The 16,530-nt window shown below is 42.5% G+C and overlaps 1 protein-coding gene across 1 annotated transcript; it reads right to left on the reverse strand.

Annotated features, from left to right (window-relative positions):
* Positions 1–2,863: 2,863 nt before the first annotated feature.
* Positions 2,864–16,242, reverse strand: AP1M1 (adaptor related protein complex 1 subunit mu 1). Its single transcript, XM_058163183.1, has 12 exons — positions 16,086–16,242; positions 15,159–15,315; positions 13,940–14,007; positions 13,632–13,762; positions 13,310–13,457; positions 12,005–12,131; positions 10,326–10,468; positions 9,424–9,495; positions 6,260–6,418; positions 5,800–5,925; positions 5,554–5,629; positions 2,864–4,973 (listed from the first exon to the last, which is right to left on the reverse strand). The coding sequence occupies exons 1-12, from the start codon at positions 16,125–16,127 to the stop codon at positions 4,951–4,953; spliced, it is 1,272 nt and encodes a 423-aa protein (XP_058019166.1). The 5' UTR covers positions 16,128–16,242; the 3' UTR covers positions 2,864–4,950.
* Positions 16,243–16,530: the final 288 nt, after the last annotated feature.

Consider the following 16,530-nt stretch of genomic DNA (forward strand, 5'->3'; position numbering starts at 1 on the left):
TTCAAACCGCCGACCTTTCGATTGACAAGCTCAGGGTCTTAGCCACTGAGCCACCGCGTCCCTTAAAGTGCAAGTTAAGCTATAATAGATTTTGTCACCTTAACTTCGTTACTTGGTCATTTATGAAGAATTTATCGTCACGCAATAGTCGTACATGGAATCGCAGTTTCTACCTAGGAATGCAACCATTTTCAATCAAGACGAACGAGGTTATCCTTCCCGCCTGCCGTTGCCAATCCGGTAACAAAGCCCGGGATTTGCCTTTAGAATCCATCCCGCGTGTGCCCAAAACGTTGTTTCTCACTACAGGATCCGAAGGCGGAGACCCCACCCCGCCTCAGGTTTCCGTGAGAGCGCGCTCTACCCCTCTGTGTTGACCATCCTAAAGCACAGACCGCTTCGGAGGCGCGAAGTTTAAGGGGCCGAGAAAAGACGCGGGAGTTTCGATCCTTACTTATAGCCTGCGCGCCGAATATATCTTTCGCGGGCAAGGCCTCCGCCTGCCTTCCCTTCGCTGTTGGGCTTCCTGCAGGAGGGCCGGGCTTTCGTTCCCTTTCGCCCGCCTGCTGCTCCTTTGCGCCCCGCCATCTTCCCGTCTCCCGCCGCGGCCTGCTTTGCAAAGGAGCCGCAAACGTTGGAGACCCACCCGAGCCGCCTCTCAGGTCGGGCGAGAAAAGAACGCAAGAGGCGCCCGCCGGGTTTATATAGCCCGAGAGAGGCGATCCCGCGAGACTGCCCGGGCTGAGAAGGGGGCGCCCAAAGGCGGAGCGAGAAGAAACAAAAAAAGAAAAAAGAAAAAGAGGCGGGGGGTGGGACGGGAAAACCACGCGCGCCGATTTTGCCGCGCAAATGGTTGTGGGGTCGATTGAGTCAGCAAGCGGGCACCGTCTACGCAAACGAGTATCTTATTAAAAATAAATATGTGATTGGAAGCAAGCGCATAAATATTCAAATCCGGTTTTGAAGAGGGACGGGTGTAATTTACTTTAAAGTAAACTTTATAAAACGGGTCTCCAACCTTGGCAACTTTAAGCCTGGCGGACAACAACTCCCTGAATGCCCCAGCCAGCAAAGCAAAGCTGGCTGGGGAATTCTGGGAGTTGAAGTCCGCCAGGCTTAAAGTTGCCAAGGTTGGAGACCCGTTATAATTTTTCGAGTGGTTTTGCTCCAAAAGGGAAGGAAAAATTCCAGGATCACGTCTATGGAGATTCTTAATCATCCTGGTCATGGTTGTCCCAAAGGTGTTTTTCAAAAGACAACGGGGTGGTGGTGGTTCATCCTCTCCTTGAAAACGCAGAGAGGTCTTTACAACTTTTATCTTTACCTTTGAACCAAACCTTTGATCTGGTCGATAGGAGGATTTAACCAGAAAAGTGACAAGTTTTTACTGCAACATCTATCCTGAATCTTACAAATTACTTTGTAACTTGCATGTAGTTTTTGTAAGTTACAGTTGCAACTGCGGCCAAACTGCATGGCTTTCACCCGTTGTATAAGATGCTTCACGATTTAAGTAATAAGCCTTAAGCTAGGGTTTATAATTAATAATGCTATATCGTAAAGAGAACTGGCTATATTTGCTTTGTGTCTGAACACTAATTTTTGCAAAAGAAATAAGACTAAGAAAATTTGGTGGTATAACCTTATACAGTATGCAGTTTTATTTTCCTTTTAATTTTTGTTAATATTATTAGCTGCAACTTCTCCAACATTGTAGCATTCATCTGAACGCAAGACATTTGTAACATTTAGATAACTATTTCCCAAATCACAGCAGAAATGAGGTCTGTTGCATGAGGTTGCGCTATTTTTTTAGTAATGTGTAATTTGCAATCATTGATTCTATTTTCCACATCAAACACATTTGATACAATTTTCAGGTCAGCACTCATAGGATCATGCTTCCCATAAAAATTGCTTTACATTTTCTCTCCCTGTTCCAAACTTAACTATTCCTTGCTAGTTTATCTTTGTTTTCACCACATTAAACAATTTTGCTCTCATTTTTGTAACAACCATTTCTGCAAAAATTCTACTTTTCTTTCACTTCTTCCACATCTGTTTTTTGGCCAAGGCCCTCAGTGGTGCCACTGAACAATGGTCAGTCCTGCACTAAGAACTTCTTGACCCTTATATACTTCATCAGTTTTATCACTCTCTCACCTTAACCATAGCCTTTATTTTCTCCCTTTTTGATGTGTTTTTAATTTTTTTGGGAAGTGTGTGCATCAAAAATGCTTTGAAGAAAACCAGACAATTTTCTAAGCAGAGACTCATCAGTCATTAAGTTGTCATAACATCACTTGCATTGAACCCAAAGGTGCTTTTTAAAAGGCAACTGGACTTTTTTTTTTCACTGAAAAATGTTTCACTGCTCATCCAAGAATCTTCTTCAGTTTTGAAGAACTGAAGAAGCTTCTTGGATGAGAAGCAAAACATTTTCAAAGGAAAAAAAAACCAGGAAAATCCAGTTGCTTTTTAAAACAGATCTTTGGGACAATCATAACCTGGATGATTATGTCTCTCCATAGGCACTTTTATTGAAGGTGGCTAGAATGTAGGACTGGAATGAAATACAACACTCACTGCTATGAAACATCTAGGTGACAAGAGCTATCACTACCTCACCTCCTGGTGATATGAGTACATTGTTTTCCTGGGGACAACACAGGTGGTTTTCCACTATCTTCTTCCTGGCTTGCTTTACCACACAAAATTGTTAAAAGTGAAAAAAATAATCCATGTTGCTCAATTCCTTGGAGCAAGGGTGGAATAAATATGCACCTTCTCATCTTAATTTCTCATTCCCACCAGAAAATACCAAACTTAGATCCATGCAAAAGAAAACCAAGACCTCCTAAAATTCTGGTCATTTCATTTATTTTAAACAGACTTTTAGACAACAAATACAATGCCCTGGTTAAAGGCATGATGTTGACATTTCTGGCAGCTGGAGGGAACCGGTTAAATAACAGCAGTGGTCTTAGATCTAACTTTGGCAAGCGAACCCATCTGCCCCTGACCAATTGTTATCTTGTGTATTTCTCAGGGATACTTGGCCTTCCAGAGTGCTGAACTAGTTTCCAACTTTCTTGGCAGTAGCATTTGGAGATGGGTCAGACTAATGAGAGCAGTGCTATGGCATCACAGTGCGAGCTGTATCCCTTTTCTGTGAGCTTCATGACATCACACAGAATATCCCCAAAGGATGGCACTTGTGATCCTGCAGAGGGATACTGCTTTCATCATTCTGACAAAAACTGCAAGCTACAGCACTACGATTCATGATTACCGCCACTAGGACTGCTAGAAATTGTAATTTAGCAACTCCAGGAGGGCCTCGTCACAAACATGACCCTTTTAACTATGGGCAAAAATATACTTGTGAATGATTAAAGTGTACTATCAATCCATTAGAGTTACATTTGTTCAACTACTATGTGATTTTTCATGGTTACAAGTAATGGGCTAGGGCTGTTTTTCCAGGAACTGATGGGTCTTGCTACAAAGTTACCTAGGACATCATGTTCCCAAGTTCAGGTCGATTGCTTCTCCCAATCCACTTTGTAAAAAAGCAAGCACTTAAATTTAATCTTTGCAAGTATATCATGAACTTGAACCCCACAATTCTTTAGAAGGGGGAAAAAAGCCAAATTGTGAGCAGAGATAAGTTGCTAAAGAGCATATGTAATGCTTTGTGTTCTATCAGAAGTGACCAACTGCCACTCAGCAGACCTCAAAGATGGATTGCTCTAAAGGAAGCAGTGAGGAGGCAGCAAAATCTTTGACCTAAAGCCATTTTGGGGGGCACTTGCTTTTTCTGCTAGAGCAGCCTTTCCTGATATGTGGTTGGAGCCAATTGAGAAAGGCTGGAAATGCAAAGGGCGAGATAGGTAAGTGGCAGTTTTGGGAATTCCAGTCCCAGCGCACCCCAAAGGGACTAGACTAGAGGAGGCACTCACAAGACACTGGGCATCTTGGGAGTTCTTACAGGAACTACCATGATTATGGCCTCGTTCTCACAATCACCAGATACTGCAGCGCCTAGAAGACTGTGTCGTCATTTGAAAGCTAAGCAAGGGCTGGCAGAATGCTTCCCACGCATGACCCTCTATGCACAGAAACCGTCCAAGGAATGAAGACAAAAAAAACCCCAGAAACAAACCTAGAACCTTTCTCAGTGGCAAAGTAAGTTTTCTATATACAGGTTGATTTTTCTTTACGGAGAAGCAGATCGTCTTACAAATTCCACAAAGAGACTTCAGTTGCATGTTGGTCATCTCAGCTGCTGCTTGAAAAAGATATATGGATAGGATGTTCTTCTCGGCTAGATGATTCAGAAGTGGATGGGGGTGATGGTGTCAGCCATCCATTTTGAGCCCCCCGCCCTCATGTTAAGAACACCTCGTGACACCAACTTCATGTTCTTTCTTAAACTGAGCACCATCGAACAAATGACTTTGCATGTTGTAGACTCTGCATCTGGGGAGCCTGTTGTAGATAATTAATTTGCAAAAACAACCCAGCAATGCAAAGAAAACTGATTTCAAGATGTCACCAGAGTTTAACTAGCATTAAGACACATCAGCAGGCAAATGGTTGGCAAGAGGAGCTCAGCTAATACTCACAAAACTTCAGAAACGAGGACGAATAGTCCCCAATTTCTGAAGCAAAGAAATAAGACCAGCCAAGTTTTCCCAAGATTGGCTCTTGGCCTTGTTTCAAGGCAACAGCTACTCCTAACAAAAAACAACACTGAATGGGGCATACAAGAAAAAAAAACATTCATGAGGTCTGCACTAAACACTGGTCCAAGTACAGCTGGATATGGGACACAGCCTGATTCCACTTCCAGCCAGCAAGACAACCTTGGCCCACATCTTCAAGCACCAAACATGTTTCTGACCAGGGATATTGATTACTTTCTTGGCCGCAGTAGCTGAGTTGACGTTATTGTGTTCGAAGCTGATAATCTAGGATGAAAAGAAAATTTAATGAACTCGGTGGGGATGAGGAACTATGAAGCTATACATAGAGAGATGAGGATGGGGATGAGGAACTATGAAGCTATACATAGAGAGTCCTTCTACTCCATTTTTTTTAATTTTTTTTTTGAGAAACTTGTTCATTCCTTACCATTTACCAAAAAAGCATCCAGGCATTTTTCTATGGAAATGAAACAGGCATGTGAAAAATTGCCTCTCGTTTTATCTTTACAGCAATTATTAGGGTAGACTGCGAAAAAGTGACTATTCCAAAGTGCCCCCACCCGGTGGATTCTCTGATCAAGAAATTGAAAATAGTCTCCGCATTGCTACTCCAAGATTCTAATCACCATTCCACCCCTGACCTTACTTTTTCCCCATGGTTTTTATATAGGATCATCTAATTCTAAAAACTATGCTCAACTATATACTAACCATCCCATTCCTTAATTAAGTGTGCAATTAATGTTGCTAGTTTTGTGGTAAGATATGTCTAACACAGGGGTGTCATTTTGTGGCAGCAAAACCACTTGAAGGTATCTAATAAGCAAAGTGTCTTTTCACATACCTCCATTCTGGGTAATGTAGCGGACCCATGGCAATGCCTGGTAGCCACTCTTCTCAATTATTTTTAAATAACGAACCTGGAAAGGAACACAAATAAAATTTCAGCCTCTGTCTGAAGAAGTCCATTTGCTTCCCACATTCACAGGGTGGGACAGATAAAGGAGAAGCAGCAGCATGAAGCAGAGTGGACAAGATCACTGAAATCCCATATAAGCTGACAAGGGATCCACAAGGATAGCCTTCTTACCTGAATTCCAGATGTGGTGAAATATGGGATTTCGAACTTCACACTGATGGGAGGTTTCCCTTCTTTGTCCTCAGCTTCCACACTTGGGAGCCCAAAATGGGCCCTCATCAAGTACTCCTTCCCTCCCTGTAAGTTAGCAGAGAGTCGAATTTCATTTTATCCCACCTCTTAGGCTTCTCATGTCAAAGAACTGAAGAAAAACCATCCGTTCCACAAAATCCATGCAATTCTATCCAGCGTGATAGACAGAATTCCATGGGTTCAATGGAAATGAACTATATACTTTGCTGGGCAGGGCAAAGTTCTTTTGAAATGAGCTAATGAAACTTGCTCTGAACAGTTAGGCAACTACAGAGTAAGAACCATTCTACACAAAGTTCTTTTAGAAATAAAATGCATAAAGCTTTTTTTTTATATAGTTGGCCTTCCTCCCAGAGATGTTCACAATCAATGAGCTTACTGGAAAAGACTTGATGGACCACACAATGGCACTGTTCTCAGGAACCCACTTGACATTCCCAACTGTGGTTTTGAACTTCGGTGAATCGGCATCATTGGGAACAGGAATGTGAATCTCCACGTTATTGGCTGTAGATCTGCGCTTGAACTGACTCTTGGCCTAAAAAGATTTCAAAATTGCTATAGAAGGTACAATCCCAAATAAACTGAGTAATTTGAAAAGTATAATTTCTAAATTTTTTCCAGTGCCTTTCTCTCCACAAGTACTGTTCCAAAAGGCCTAACTTAGAGTAAGTTGTGCTTAGTTTGAATAAAATGGTCCTTATTTTATTGGCTAAGAACCCATCTTTTCCTGGCCTCTTTTTCAACCGAAAAGGCAAGGCTAGAAATGCTGGACTTGCTTTTCAATCATTTTTATTAGATTTTTTTTTAAAAAAAAAATGAGCCATCATAATTTAATAGTGCAAAGTGTGCTCCGAGGCTACATGCAGACTGTGCTTGTTCACCTTTCCTTAACAACCATGTATTTTCAACATTTATTGTATGCTCAGTAGGGAAAGATACCGTGTTTTCCCGAAAATAAGACCCTGTCTTATATTTTCTTGAACCCTGAAATAAGCGCTTGGCCTTATTTTCAGGGAGGTCTTGTTATTTTGGGCATGTGGAGCAAGATGGGTTCTCTTATTTATTTATTTATTTATTTATTAATCGTATTTATATACCGCCCTATCTCCCGAAGGACTCAGGGCGGTTCACAGGCATTTAAAAACATATAAATATAAATACAGAATAAAAACAATTAAGAAACTTATTTGAAAGCCCGTTAATTAAAATATACAAATAAAACCCAATTAAAACCCATGAATTTAAAACCTAGCTCAGTCCTGCACAATTAAATAAATATGTTTTAAGCCAGCGGAAGGTCCAAGGTCCGAAGCTGGCGGAGTCCGGGGAAGTTCGCTCCAAAGGGTGGGAGCCCCACAGAGAAGGCCCTTGCCCTGGGCGCCGCCAGACGACATTGCCTTGCTGACGGCACCCTGAGGAGACCCTCTGTGAGAGCGCACGGGTCGGTGAGAGGTATTCGGTAGCAGTAGGCGGTCCCGTAAGTAACCCGCCCAATGCCATGGAGCGCTTTAAAGGTGGTCACCAAGACCTTGAAGCGCACCCGAAGGCCACAGGTAGCCAGTGCAGTCTGCGCAGGATGGTGTTATACGGGAGCCACGAGGGCTCCATCTATCACCCGCAGCCGCTGCTCTGACTAACTGCAGCCTCCGGATGCCCTTCAAGGGGAGCCCCATGTAGAGCATTGCAGTAATCCAGGCGAGACGTCACGAGTGCGTGGTGACCGTGCATAGGGCATCCCGGTCCAGAAAGGCGCAACTGGCGTACCAGGCGAACCTGGTAGAGCGCTCTCCTGGAGCGGCCGTCAAATGGTCTTCTAGAGACAGCCGTTCATCCAGGAGGGCGCCTAAGTTGCGGACCCTTTCCATCGGGCCAATGACTCGCCACCGATGGTCAGCCGCGGATTAAGCTGACTGTGCGGGATGCGGCATCCACAACCACTCTGTCTTGGCGGGATTGAGCTTGAGCCTGTTTCTCCCCATCCAGACCCGTCGGCCTCCAGACACGGGACAGCACTTGATAGCTTCGTTGGGGTGGTCCGTGTAGAAAAGTACAGCTGGGTGTCATCCGCATCCAGCTGATACTTCACACCGAAACCACTGATGATCTCACCCAGCGGCTTCATGTAGATGTTAAACAGGAGGCGAGAGAATCGACCCCGCGGCACCCCACAAGTGAGGCGCCTCGGGTCGACCTCTGCCCCTGTCAACACCGACTGCGACCGGTCGGAGAGATAGGAGGAGAACCACCGATAAGCGGTGCCTCCACTCCCAATCCCTCCAACCGCGCAGCAGGATACCATGGTCGATGGTATCGAAAGCCGCTGAGAGGTCTAATAGGACCAGGGCAGAGGAGCAACCCCTATCCTGGCCCTCAGAGATCATCCACCAACGCGACCAAAGCCGTCTCCGTGCTGTAACCGGGCCGGAAACCGGACTGGAGCAGGTCTAGATAGACAGTTTCATCCAGGTGCAAGGAAACTGATATGCCACCATACTCTCTACAACCTTCGCCGCATAAGCGAAGGTTGGAGACCGGACGATAGTTACCTAAAACAGCGGGTCAGGAAGGCTTCTTAAGGAGGGCCTCACCACCGCCTCTTTCAAGGCGGCCGGAAGACACCTCCACCAAAGAAGCGGTCGTAATCGCCTGGAGCCAGCCTCGTGTGACCTCCCGAGTGGCCAGCACCAGCCAGGAGGGGCACGGGTCCAGTAAACATGTGGTGGCATTCAGCCTACCCAGCAACCTGTCCATGTCCTCAGGAGCCACAGGGTCAAACTCATCCCAAACAATATCGCCAAGACCACCTCGAACATCTCACCGCATCACCGCAATCTTGGTCCAACCCATCCCGAAGCTGAGCGATTTTATCGTATAGATAACCGTTAAACTCCTCAGCGTCCCTGCAGCGGGTCATCCCGCTCCCCTGATGTAGGAGGAGGCGGGTCACCAAACAGGGCGGCTGGGCGGTTATCTGCCGATGCAATGAGGAGGCGTAGCTCGCCTCGCTTCCTCAATGCCACTAGGTAAGTCCTAGTATAGGACTTCACTAGTGTCCGATCAGCTTCGAGCAGCTGAACCTCCAGGAACTCTCTAGGCGTCTTCTCCGGCGCTTCATCCCTCTCAGCTCCTCGGAGAACCAAGGAGCCGGTTGGGACCTGCGCCGGGTCAGAGGCCGCAAAGGCACGACACGGTCCAAGGCCCCCGCCGCGGCCCGTTCCCAGGCCGTCTTACCTGATTTCCAGCGTTTAAATATTTTCAGGGAGGGCTTATTTTTGAGGGGAGGCTTATTTTAGCGCATGCACTCAAAAGCCCGATTGGGCTTATTATCAGGGGATGTCTTATTTTCGGGAAAACAGGATAGCAAGGAATGGACATTGGAGCCCTTTGAAATTGTTTTGAGATTTTACTGTGTGTGTAAACCTGGCCTCCAAGGTGCTTTAACAGCCTGTCACCTTTTCTCTAGACTAGAACCTTTGGGGACAGACTTGCTTTGCACAATGGACCATAAAGGGCCAAAAGTGTCTTCTGGATTCCACTCACCTTGATCATGTACTCAATGCGGCTGTGGGAATGCTTCTCTATAACCGACTCAATCCAGATTAGAGGCTTTACCTGCAGATGACAAGGTAAACTGCTATCACATCACTGGCTCCCCAAGTGCCAGAGGATTCATCAGTTTCTCCTTCATTTATTTATTTATTTATTTATTTAATCGCATTTTTATACCGCCCTATCTCCCGGGGGACTTAGGGCGGTTCCTTCATTTCTAGAGAAAAGGGAAGCCCCCTACAGAGGACTTAAGATACCCATGGCTACTGAACCCACAGTGCAACTTGTCTGTTGATTGGTCTACAAAGCCACCCAATGCTACAGCACTTTCTTTCCAGGATTACTTCACCTTCATTACTATCCTATACAGCAGCAATCCAACATGCAGCAATTGATTGATTCCACCCATTTCACCCACCAGGAATGTCACAGATATCATCAGTCCTGGTCTAAATGGAGAGTTAAAGGCCATAAACCAGGGTGGATAAAAATCAATTTAAAAACAAAAAACAAAACAAAACAGATTTTTTAAATTTAAATCTTTTTTTTAATCAAATTTTAATTTGATATTTTAATGAAATGCTTTTGGAATAAAAATCTATCTAAAGATAGTTTTCTATTTAAGATACATTAATAATTTAGTTTATTCAGCATGAAATGGAGCTCAGTTATGTTGCATGAGGCTGTATATTCTGCAATATTGGGGCTGTCAATGAGTCAACAGCAGGTCAGAGGAGGAACTGCTGTGGGACAGTTGCTCTTTAAAATTTTTGATTTAAATCGAGCTGATTTAAATCAAATCCACCGTGCCACAAACTCTTCAAAGGAAAGAACAAAAAAAAAGTGGGTGGGTGGGAGAAACGATTGTAACCCAAGATTTAAAATACACGTACATGGGTATTAAGGCGGTAAGACATGAGCTCAAATTCCCCATCGGGTGGGATAAATGAAATAGTCCTATCATTTTCAAAACGAGACAGACGAACACACTGGTGGAATTTCACATCTTCCAGTTCCACAGATTTGCTCTTGCCACCTGTCAGGGAGATAGAAGAGAAAACCCAGGCTTGGAAAGTGTAACTGCAACAAAGGGAAGCTACAGAAGTCTGTGCTGAAATTACCCTAGGCTGATTTCCTAAAGCAGGGGTCTCCAAAACCTGGCAACTTTAAGACATGTGGACTTCAACTCCCAGAATTCCTCAGCCAGCTGTACTTGGAGCCAAGCCAAGTTTGGAGACCTCCCCCTCTCCTAAAGAATAGCAATCAAGCACTGCTATAAAGAGAGGCATTGATGGAGGAGGGAGTAGAAGATACAAAATATGTACTCAGATGAAACACTGAGTGATTAAGGATGTATTGTTTGTTTATGTTTGTTTGTTTTTTAAAAAAATTTTTAAAGAGAGGCATTGCATAAACCAGGTGCAGAGAAGTTCCCCTGTACAAGCCACATGCAGAAGACAGATACATTCCAGTAAAGGACAGAATTTATACTTTGTCCCTAATTCTGCCCCTCTAAGCCAGGGGTTCTCATACTGGGACTGATGAGCCACTGGTTAGTCATGACCAACTTAGGAACCGTGGTGGTGCAGTAGTTAGAATTCAGTACTGCAGACTACTTCTGCTGACTGACGGCTGACGGCAGTTCGATTTTCACTGGCTCACCTTCCATCCTTCCAAGGTGAGTAAAATGAGGACCCAGATTATTGGGGGCAAATTGCCTACTCTATAAACTGCTTAGGGAAAGCTGTAAAGCACTGTGAAGCAGTATAAAAGTCTAAGTGCTATTGCTATTAGAGGATGGTGGCAGTTTTGCTGAGCAAGAAAGCAGGAGTGGTGTCAAAACTCTCTCCTGTTGTATGCTTGGCAATGTCCTTGGGATTTCACCAAGCAAAGCAGAGAAAAGGCCCCAGGCTGGTTTGGTGGGATGGCTCAAAACCAAAACCACAGTAGCTGTATTTTATTTTACTCACAAATTAATTTATCATATTTAAGAGGTCACGATACTGCAAATTTTGAGAACCTCTAAGTTTCATAATGAAGAAACTGACAGGACGACGGAATTAAATTGGTTAATGCAAAATGTTTCTGGGACAATTCCAATTAGTACAGGGGAGTTCAAAGGGATGATTTCATAAGGTCGTTTCTAGTACAATGACTCTAGTAATGACATTGCTTTTTAATATGATGGGTTAGCAGTCCACATGCATCTCCGTAGTGCCCTATTTGCAGCTTCCAGTCACCCTCCTAGCAATCCATGGCACAAGCAGAGTCACAATTCAGCACTTAAAAAAAAAAAAGGTTTAAAGGGCCAAATGGATGCCTTAAGCCAGGGGTCCCCAAACGTGACAGCTTTAAGACTTGTGGGCTTCAACTCCCAGAATTCCCAGAGTTGAAGTCCACAAGTTTAAAAACTGCCACGTTTGAAGACCTCTGGCTTAAACCTTGCAACATCTTCAAGTGTTTATGTCCTTCAAGTCCTCCCCACATGTACAATTATTTAAAATTAGGCTGCAAGGACAGAAGAAGAAGAAGGGAGGCCAGCAGGTAACCCAGAAGAAGCAGACATACTCACGGCCAGTATTATCAAAGAGGACTTTGTCATTCAGGCCAAGGCGAAGCTCTGGCATTCCGGACAAGAAAACCCTCATTTTGATGGATCCAACAATTTCGCTGCGCAGAACATTCCCGTTGGCACTAACCTGAAATTGAAGGGCAGGGAGGGGCATGTCCACATTTCAAAATACCGAGAAACTCAACAGCAAAACTAACAAGATGAAATTCCGTGGTGATCGACAAATAAGTGAAGAATGCAGGTCAACTGGGTTTTGCAACAGCACATATGAAATGGATCTAATAGCCTCAGTTGATCACAAGTGACGAGTTTTCACACTAAATACTTCTAGCAAAGGAAAAGTCCAACACTGCTGGAGGTGCTGTAGTGCTTCTTCAAACAGCTCCTTCTCCTAAAAGTGATCAGAATCTATAGCACTCTTACTCCGATGATGGAGTGAGTTTATTTTCTACATCCCTATGCAGGAATACAAAAAGTAGATACTCTGCAGTAAACGTTTGCATCACATTCATGTAAGAAGCACTGAGGTGCTTCCGGGTTGAAAGGATTAGCCAGTGACATCACTGCTGTCCAGAGGATGCCCAGTTAGAGGCTCTTTTCATGTCCCAGCAGGAGCTGGAATGAAGGACAGGAGTTCACCCTGCCCCATGGCAGCACACCAGAACAGGTCTCAAACATGAGCTTGCTTACTTCCAACCCAGAGTCTTAACCACCTGAGCCACTGTGCTCCTAGACAGTAAAGGTTTAGATAAATGAACCAATTGCCTGGATGGAGTAGAATCATTTTTACTGGCGGTATCTAAGCAAGGTTGTGTGGATTATCTGCCGTGAATGTTATCTCAATTATTTACAGACTCAAAAAACAATTTTATTTATTAAGATTTGTCAATAAGCAAAAAAAAAAAAAAAGGAACTTGAATCCACGTTTGAGTCTCTATGTAACTAAGATTCTGTCATTCTCTTATAATTTTTCAGTGTTTCATCCCACTAATATACGTAATTATTAAAATTAAAGAGACTCAAAGAATTTTGCTGGACCTTTCTCAAACTTGAACTCCAGTACAGTGATTAGAAATCAGCTCTTGTTTAAACATCGAGCAATTCTGGGCTGAGAAAAGAAATTCCAAAGGTCTTGAAAACCTGCTAACAAGGCCAAAACAGTAAAATAATAAATCTGTCTGGACCATAAGATCTAGAGTGACTCTTTTGAAGATGCTCCCACTTTCAGACAGTTCATTTTCTCTCTCCCCCCCTCCTCTCTCTTTCTCACATAATCCACTTTATGATTTTTAATCATAGACATACCAAAAGATTAACAGATTCTATGACATCCAGGAAGACTTCATTCTTTCGGTATTTGATTCCTTCAGAACGCCAAGACACGGCATTTGTAACAGTGGCAGGAGGACGTGGGGCTCCAGTTTCCAACTTGTGGCCTTCTTGTGTTATGTATCTATATCAACACAGGCAAGATGTTCAAAATACAAGCATCTGCATATTTTAGTCCTAGAGATTTATTTAAATTAGGATTACACCAACTAAATAAAAGACAGTTTTAGCCATCCTGAATTGGGATTATTAAATATACAGAAAATTTGAGTCTTTTAGCTCCAAGCCATGTTCTTACTCTTGTAAAATTTTACTATCTGTGGTTTGAGGATATCCAAAGTCCATCAACTCATCTAGCAGTTCATAAATAATCACAAAATTATCCCGAATGCTCTCTTCTTCCAGTTCCTTGAAATATTCAGAAAAGACCTGAAATAAAAAGTTAAAAAGGAATGCAATATGCCTATATGGTAAACTTCCAATTTCATTATCAAATTATTTTTTAAAATAAAAGTTGATATAATCACAATTACTTTTCACTCTAGAGAACCCACCCCAAACGAAATCTCAGAATTTGAATCATAATAGAATCAATGCCACACTCACCTGAACTACCTTGTATAGAAATGAGAACACGAGAGATACACAGGCATTCTTCTTTGAAGTGGCAACCACTGGGATAGCGTATTCAGGAGCTTATAGATATTTGTATTTCCAAGCTATTCCTCTTTATATTTTAGATTTTACTAGCTTTTCAGTGAACATCCTACTTAATTTCCTGCAAACTATTAACTTGTATCAAAAATTTTTATAATACATATCCTAACCAGAAATACAATGATTCAAGACTGCAATGATTCACTAAAATGTCTTTCTAGGCAAAATCAATGAAAGTACAGGGGATCAGGTTATTCTTCTGGACAGACCAATACTATGCCCAATTCCAGGCTCTGTATTTTAAGAAAGATACTAATTCATTGAAATGAGCCTAAAGAAAGGCAAAATAATAATAATAATAAAAAAATTAGGACGTTCAATACCAGTATACCAATACCAATACATATGGAACTGCATATGTTGAGCCTGGAGGCAATTGAAATGATCTGAAAGCAATCTTTGACTATCTAAAAGATTGTAACATAGTAAAATGTGTTTTTAAAGAGGATCAGTATTAATGAATTCAAGTAAGAGAAAATTGGTCATTAATATGAATTTCCTGCTTTTATGCGTCTCATTTATATTTGACTGGCCATTGAAAAGTCAGAGCTTATTGAAGGCAGATCTCTAGAACTGCTTTTCATATTCTCTTCATAGCATGAAATGTTAAACAATCGAAGGCAATCAACTTTGTTTCAATAGAATATAAGTAAATGGATGACAATCTACCAAGATGCAGCAATAGGGAATTTTCTGCCTGAGCAGGGTTTAGAGTAGATCATTTTTGAAATCTCTTCCAATTCTTAAATTTAAAGGTTGATGCAATTTTCTTTTTTCCTGACCAGTGAATTCAGACCTGATCAACTGCTCTCCAATATCATCTAGACCTCCATTTAGTGGTGTTTTTTTTAAGCTGGAATGTATTTCTTAAGACATAAATAATAAATAACAAGTAAAAAGTTTATGATAACAAAGTACAGATTAGCATGTGAATAACGTGGGAAACTGCCTTTCTTTTGACTAATTTAATTATTAACTTGAGCTTTTTTTAAAATTAAGTCTGAAGTGGAAAGTTTGGCTAAAGAGATTCCTTAAAAATGGCTTTCTTCACTATCTGGAGTCCTAGATCAGATGTCAGCACATTCACTCTTATTTTGGCAAAAGATACAATATAAATTGTTGTGTTTAATCCACATGAAGCGAACACCTCCATGAGCCAGAATAGGTGACAGCGTCCCTTCTTCTTCCTTCTCCATAAGTATAGGCATAAAATGCTCTACTTCTGACATATCCACATCTCCACGGTAATTTCTACAGATAAGAACCTAAAATAGTAGGGACACTTATTAGCAATTTTTGAAACAGTAAAATTTATGAACGTTGCCTCAGACAAGTTTGTATGTGCTACAAAAGAAACTACTTTTCAGTTAACAAGCTATAGTACCAGAACCTCACTGATTCTTAATATTAAACAACCCTCTAGCTTTAAATAGCAACTGGTTTCTTGCAACTGGTTTCAAGTAGGAAGTGTAACGGCTAGAAGCTCATTTAATTAGGCCACTAGTGATATGAATCTAAATTTAATCACAAGGAAGGAGAAACAGATACTGTCCCTCCCAGCAATTCTCTTTTACTGAACAACAAAATAAACAAGAATAATATTAAACAGATTCAACTTGTGGCTTATTTCACCTTTCTTCCTTCTCTCAATAGTACAGAAGAATGTTCCTGACATTCAATGCTGGAGTGCATTTTTGACTCCCTCACTTAGTGAGGGAGAGAAAGAACAACAAAAGAAATGTGGACATATGGTGAGTTTCTGGCATGGCTCCCTGTTTAAGTCCTTCCCTGAATATTCTATTTAAAATCAGAATTATTTTTCCACGTTTCTAGCAGAGCAAAAACTTGACACCATACTTAGCCTTTCCTATTTATAATAGTGCGATCTAAAATTGCAGAATAAAGCAGCTATTATGCTAACATAATATATAACATAATAATGCTCTCTGAAAGCATTCATTTATGTACACTTTACAGCTGGTAGACTGCCCCTGCACCTGGAAGTTTCGCGGAAGGCCCACCCCTCTCCACACACCTTGCCCTTGAGATCCAATACATAGACGGCGCTAGCCGACATGACGGCGGTCTTCCACCAGCCCGCACACGAGAAGCCCCGGTGCCCCCGAACCCAGCGCTTCTCGGTACGCCCAAAAAGCCTCGCGAGCTCACATCCGCTTGATTTGCACTTCCGTTGTAAAATTACAACGCCTGAAGATAGAGAAGGGGTGGTGCCTAGAGCGGCATCTAGCCAACAAGAACGCTATAATTGACCCAGAATGCTTATACCGCCAAAATACCCTACCTACAAGATATAACTCTATGATAACGAACGTAAACCCGCCCCAGCCAATGCTAGATGCCGCTGGCTCGTGAGGACGTATTAGCCAATGACAGATTGCCGCTGTAGTCAAGACCATCTATTGACCAATAGGATTTTCAGTCCAATTTTTCCGGCTATAACCTACAGGAGGGAGGACACC

The sequence above is a fragment of the Ahaetulla prasina genome, chromosome 1 (genome assembly GCF_028640845.1).
Source record: "Ahaetulla prasina isolate Xishuangbanna chromosome 1, ASM2864084v1, whole genome shotgun sequence".
Taxonomy (NCBI): domain Eukaryota; kingdom Metazoa; phylum Chordata; class Lepidosauria; order Squamata; family Colubridae; genus Ahaetulla; species Ahaetulla prasina.

Coding starts and splice junctions, on each gene's coding strand:
- AP1M1 (XM_058163183.1), bottom strand. CDS start 16,127: ATGTCGGCTAGCGCCGTCTATGTATTGGATCTCAAGGGCAAG. Junction 10,469..12,004: donor CCTCTTTGATAATACTGGCC/GTGAGTATGTCT, acceptor TCTCCCTGACAG/GTGGCAAGAGCAAATCTGTG. Junction 5,926..6,259: donor GGTCCATCAAGTCTTTTCCA/GTAAGCTCATTG, acceptor GCTAACTTACAG/GGAGGGAAGGAGTACTTGAT.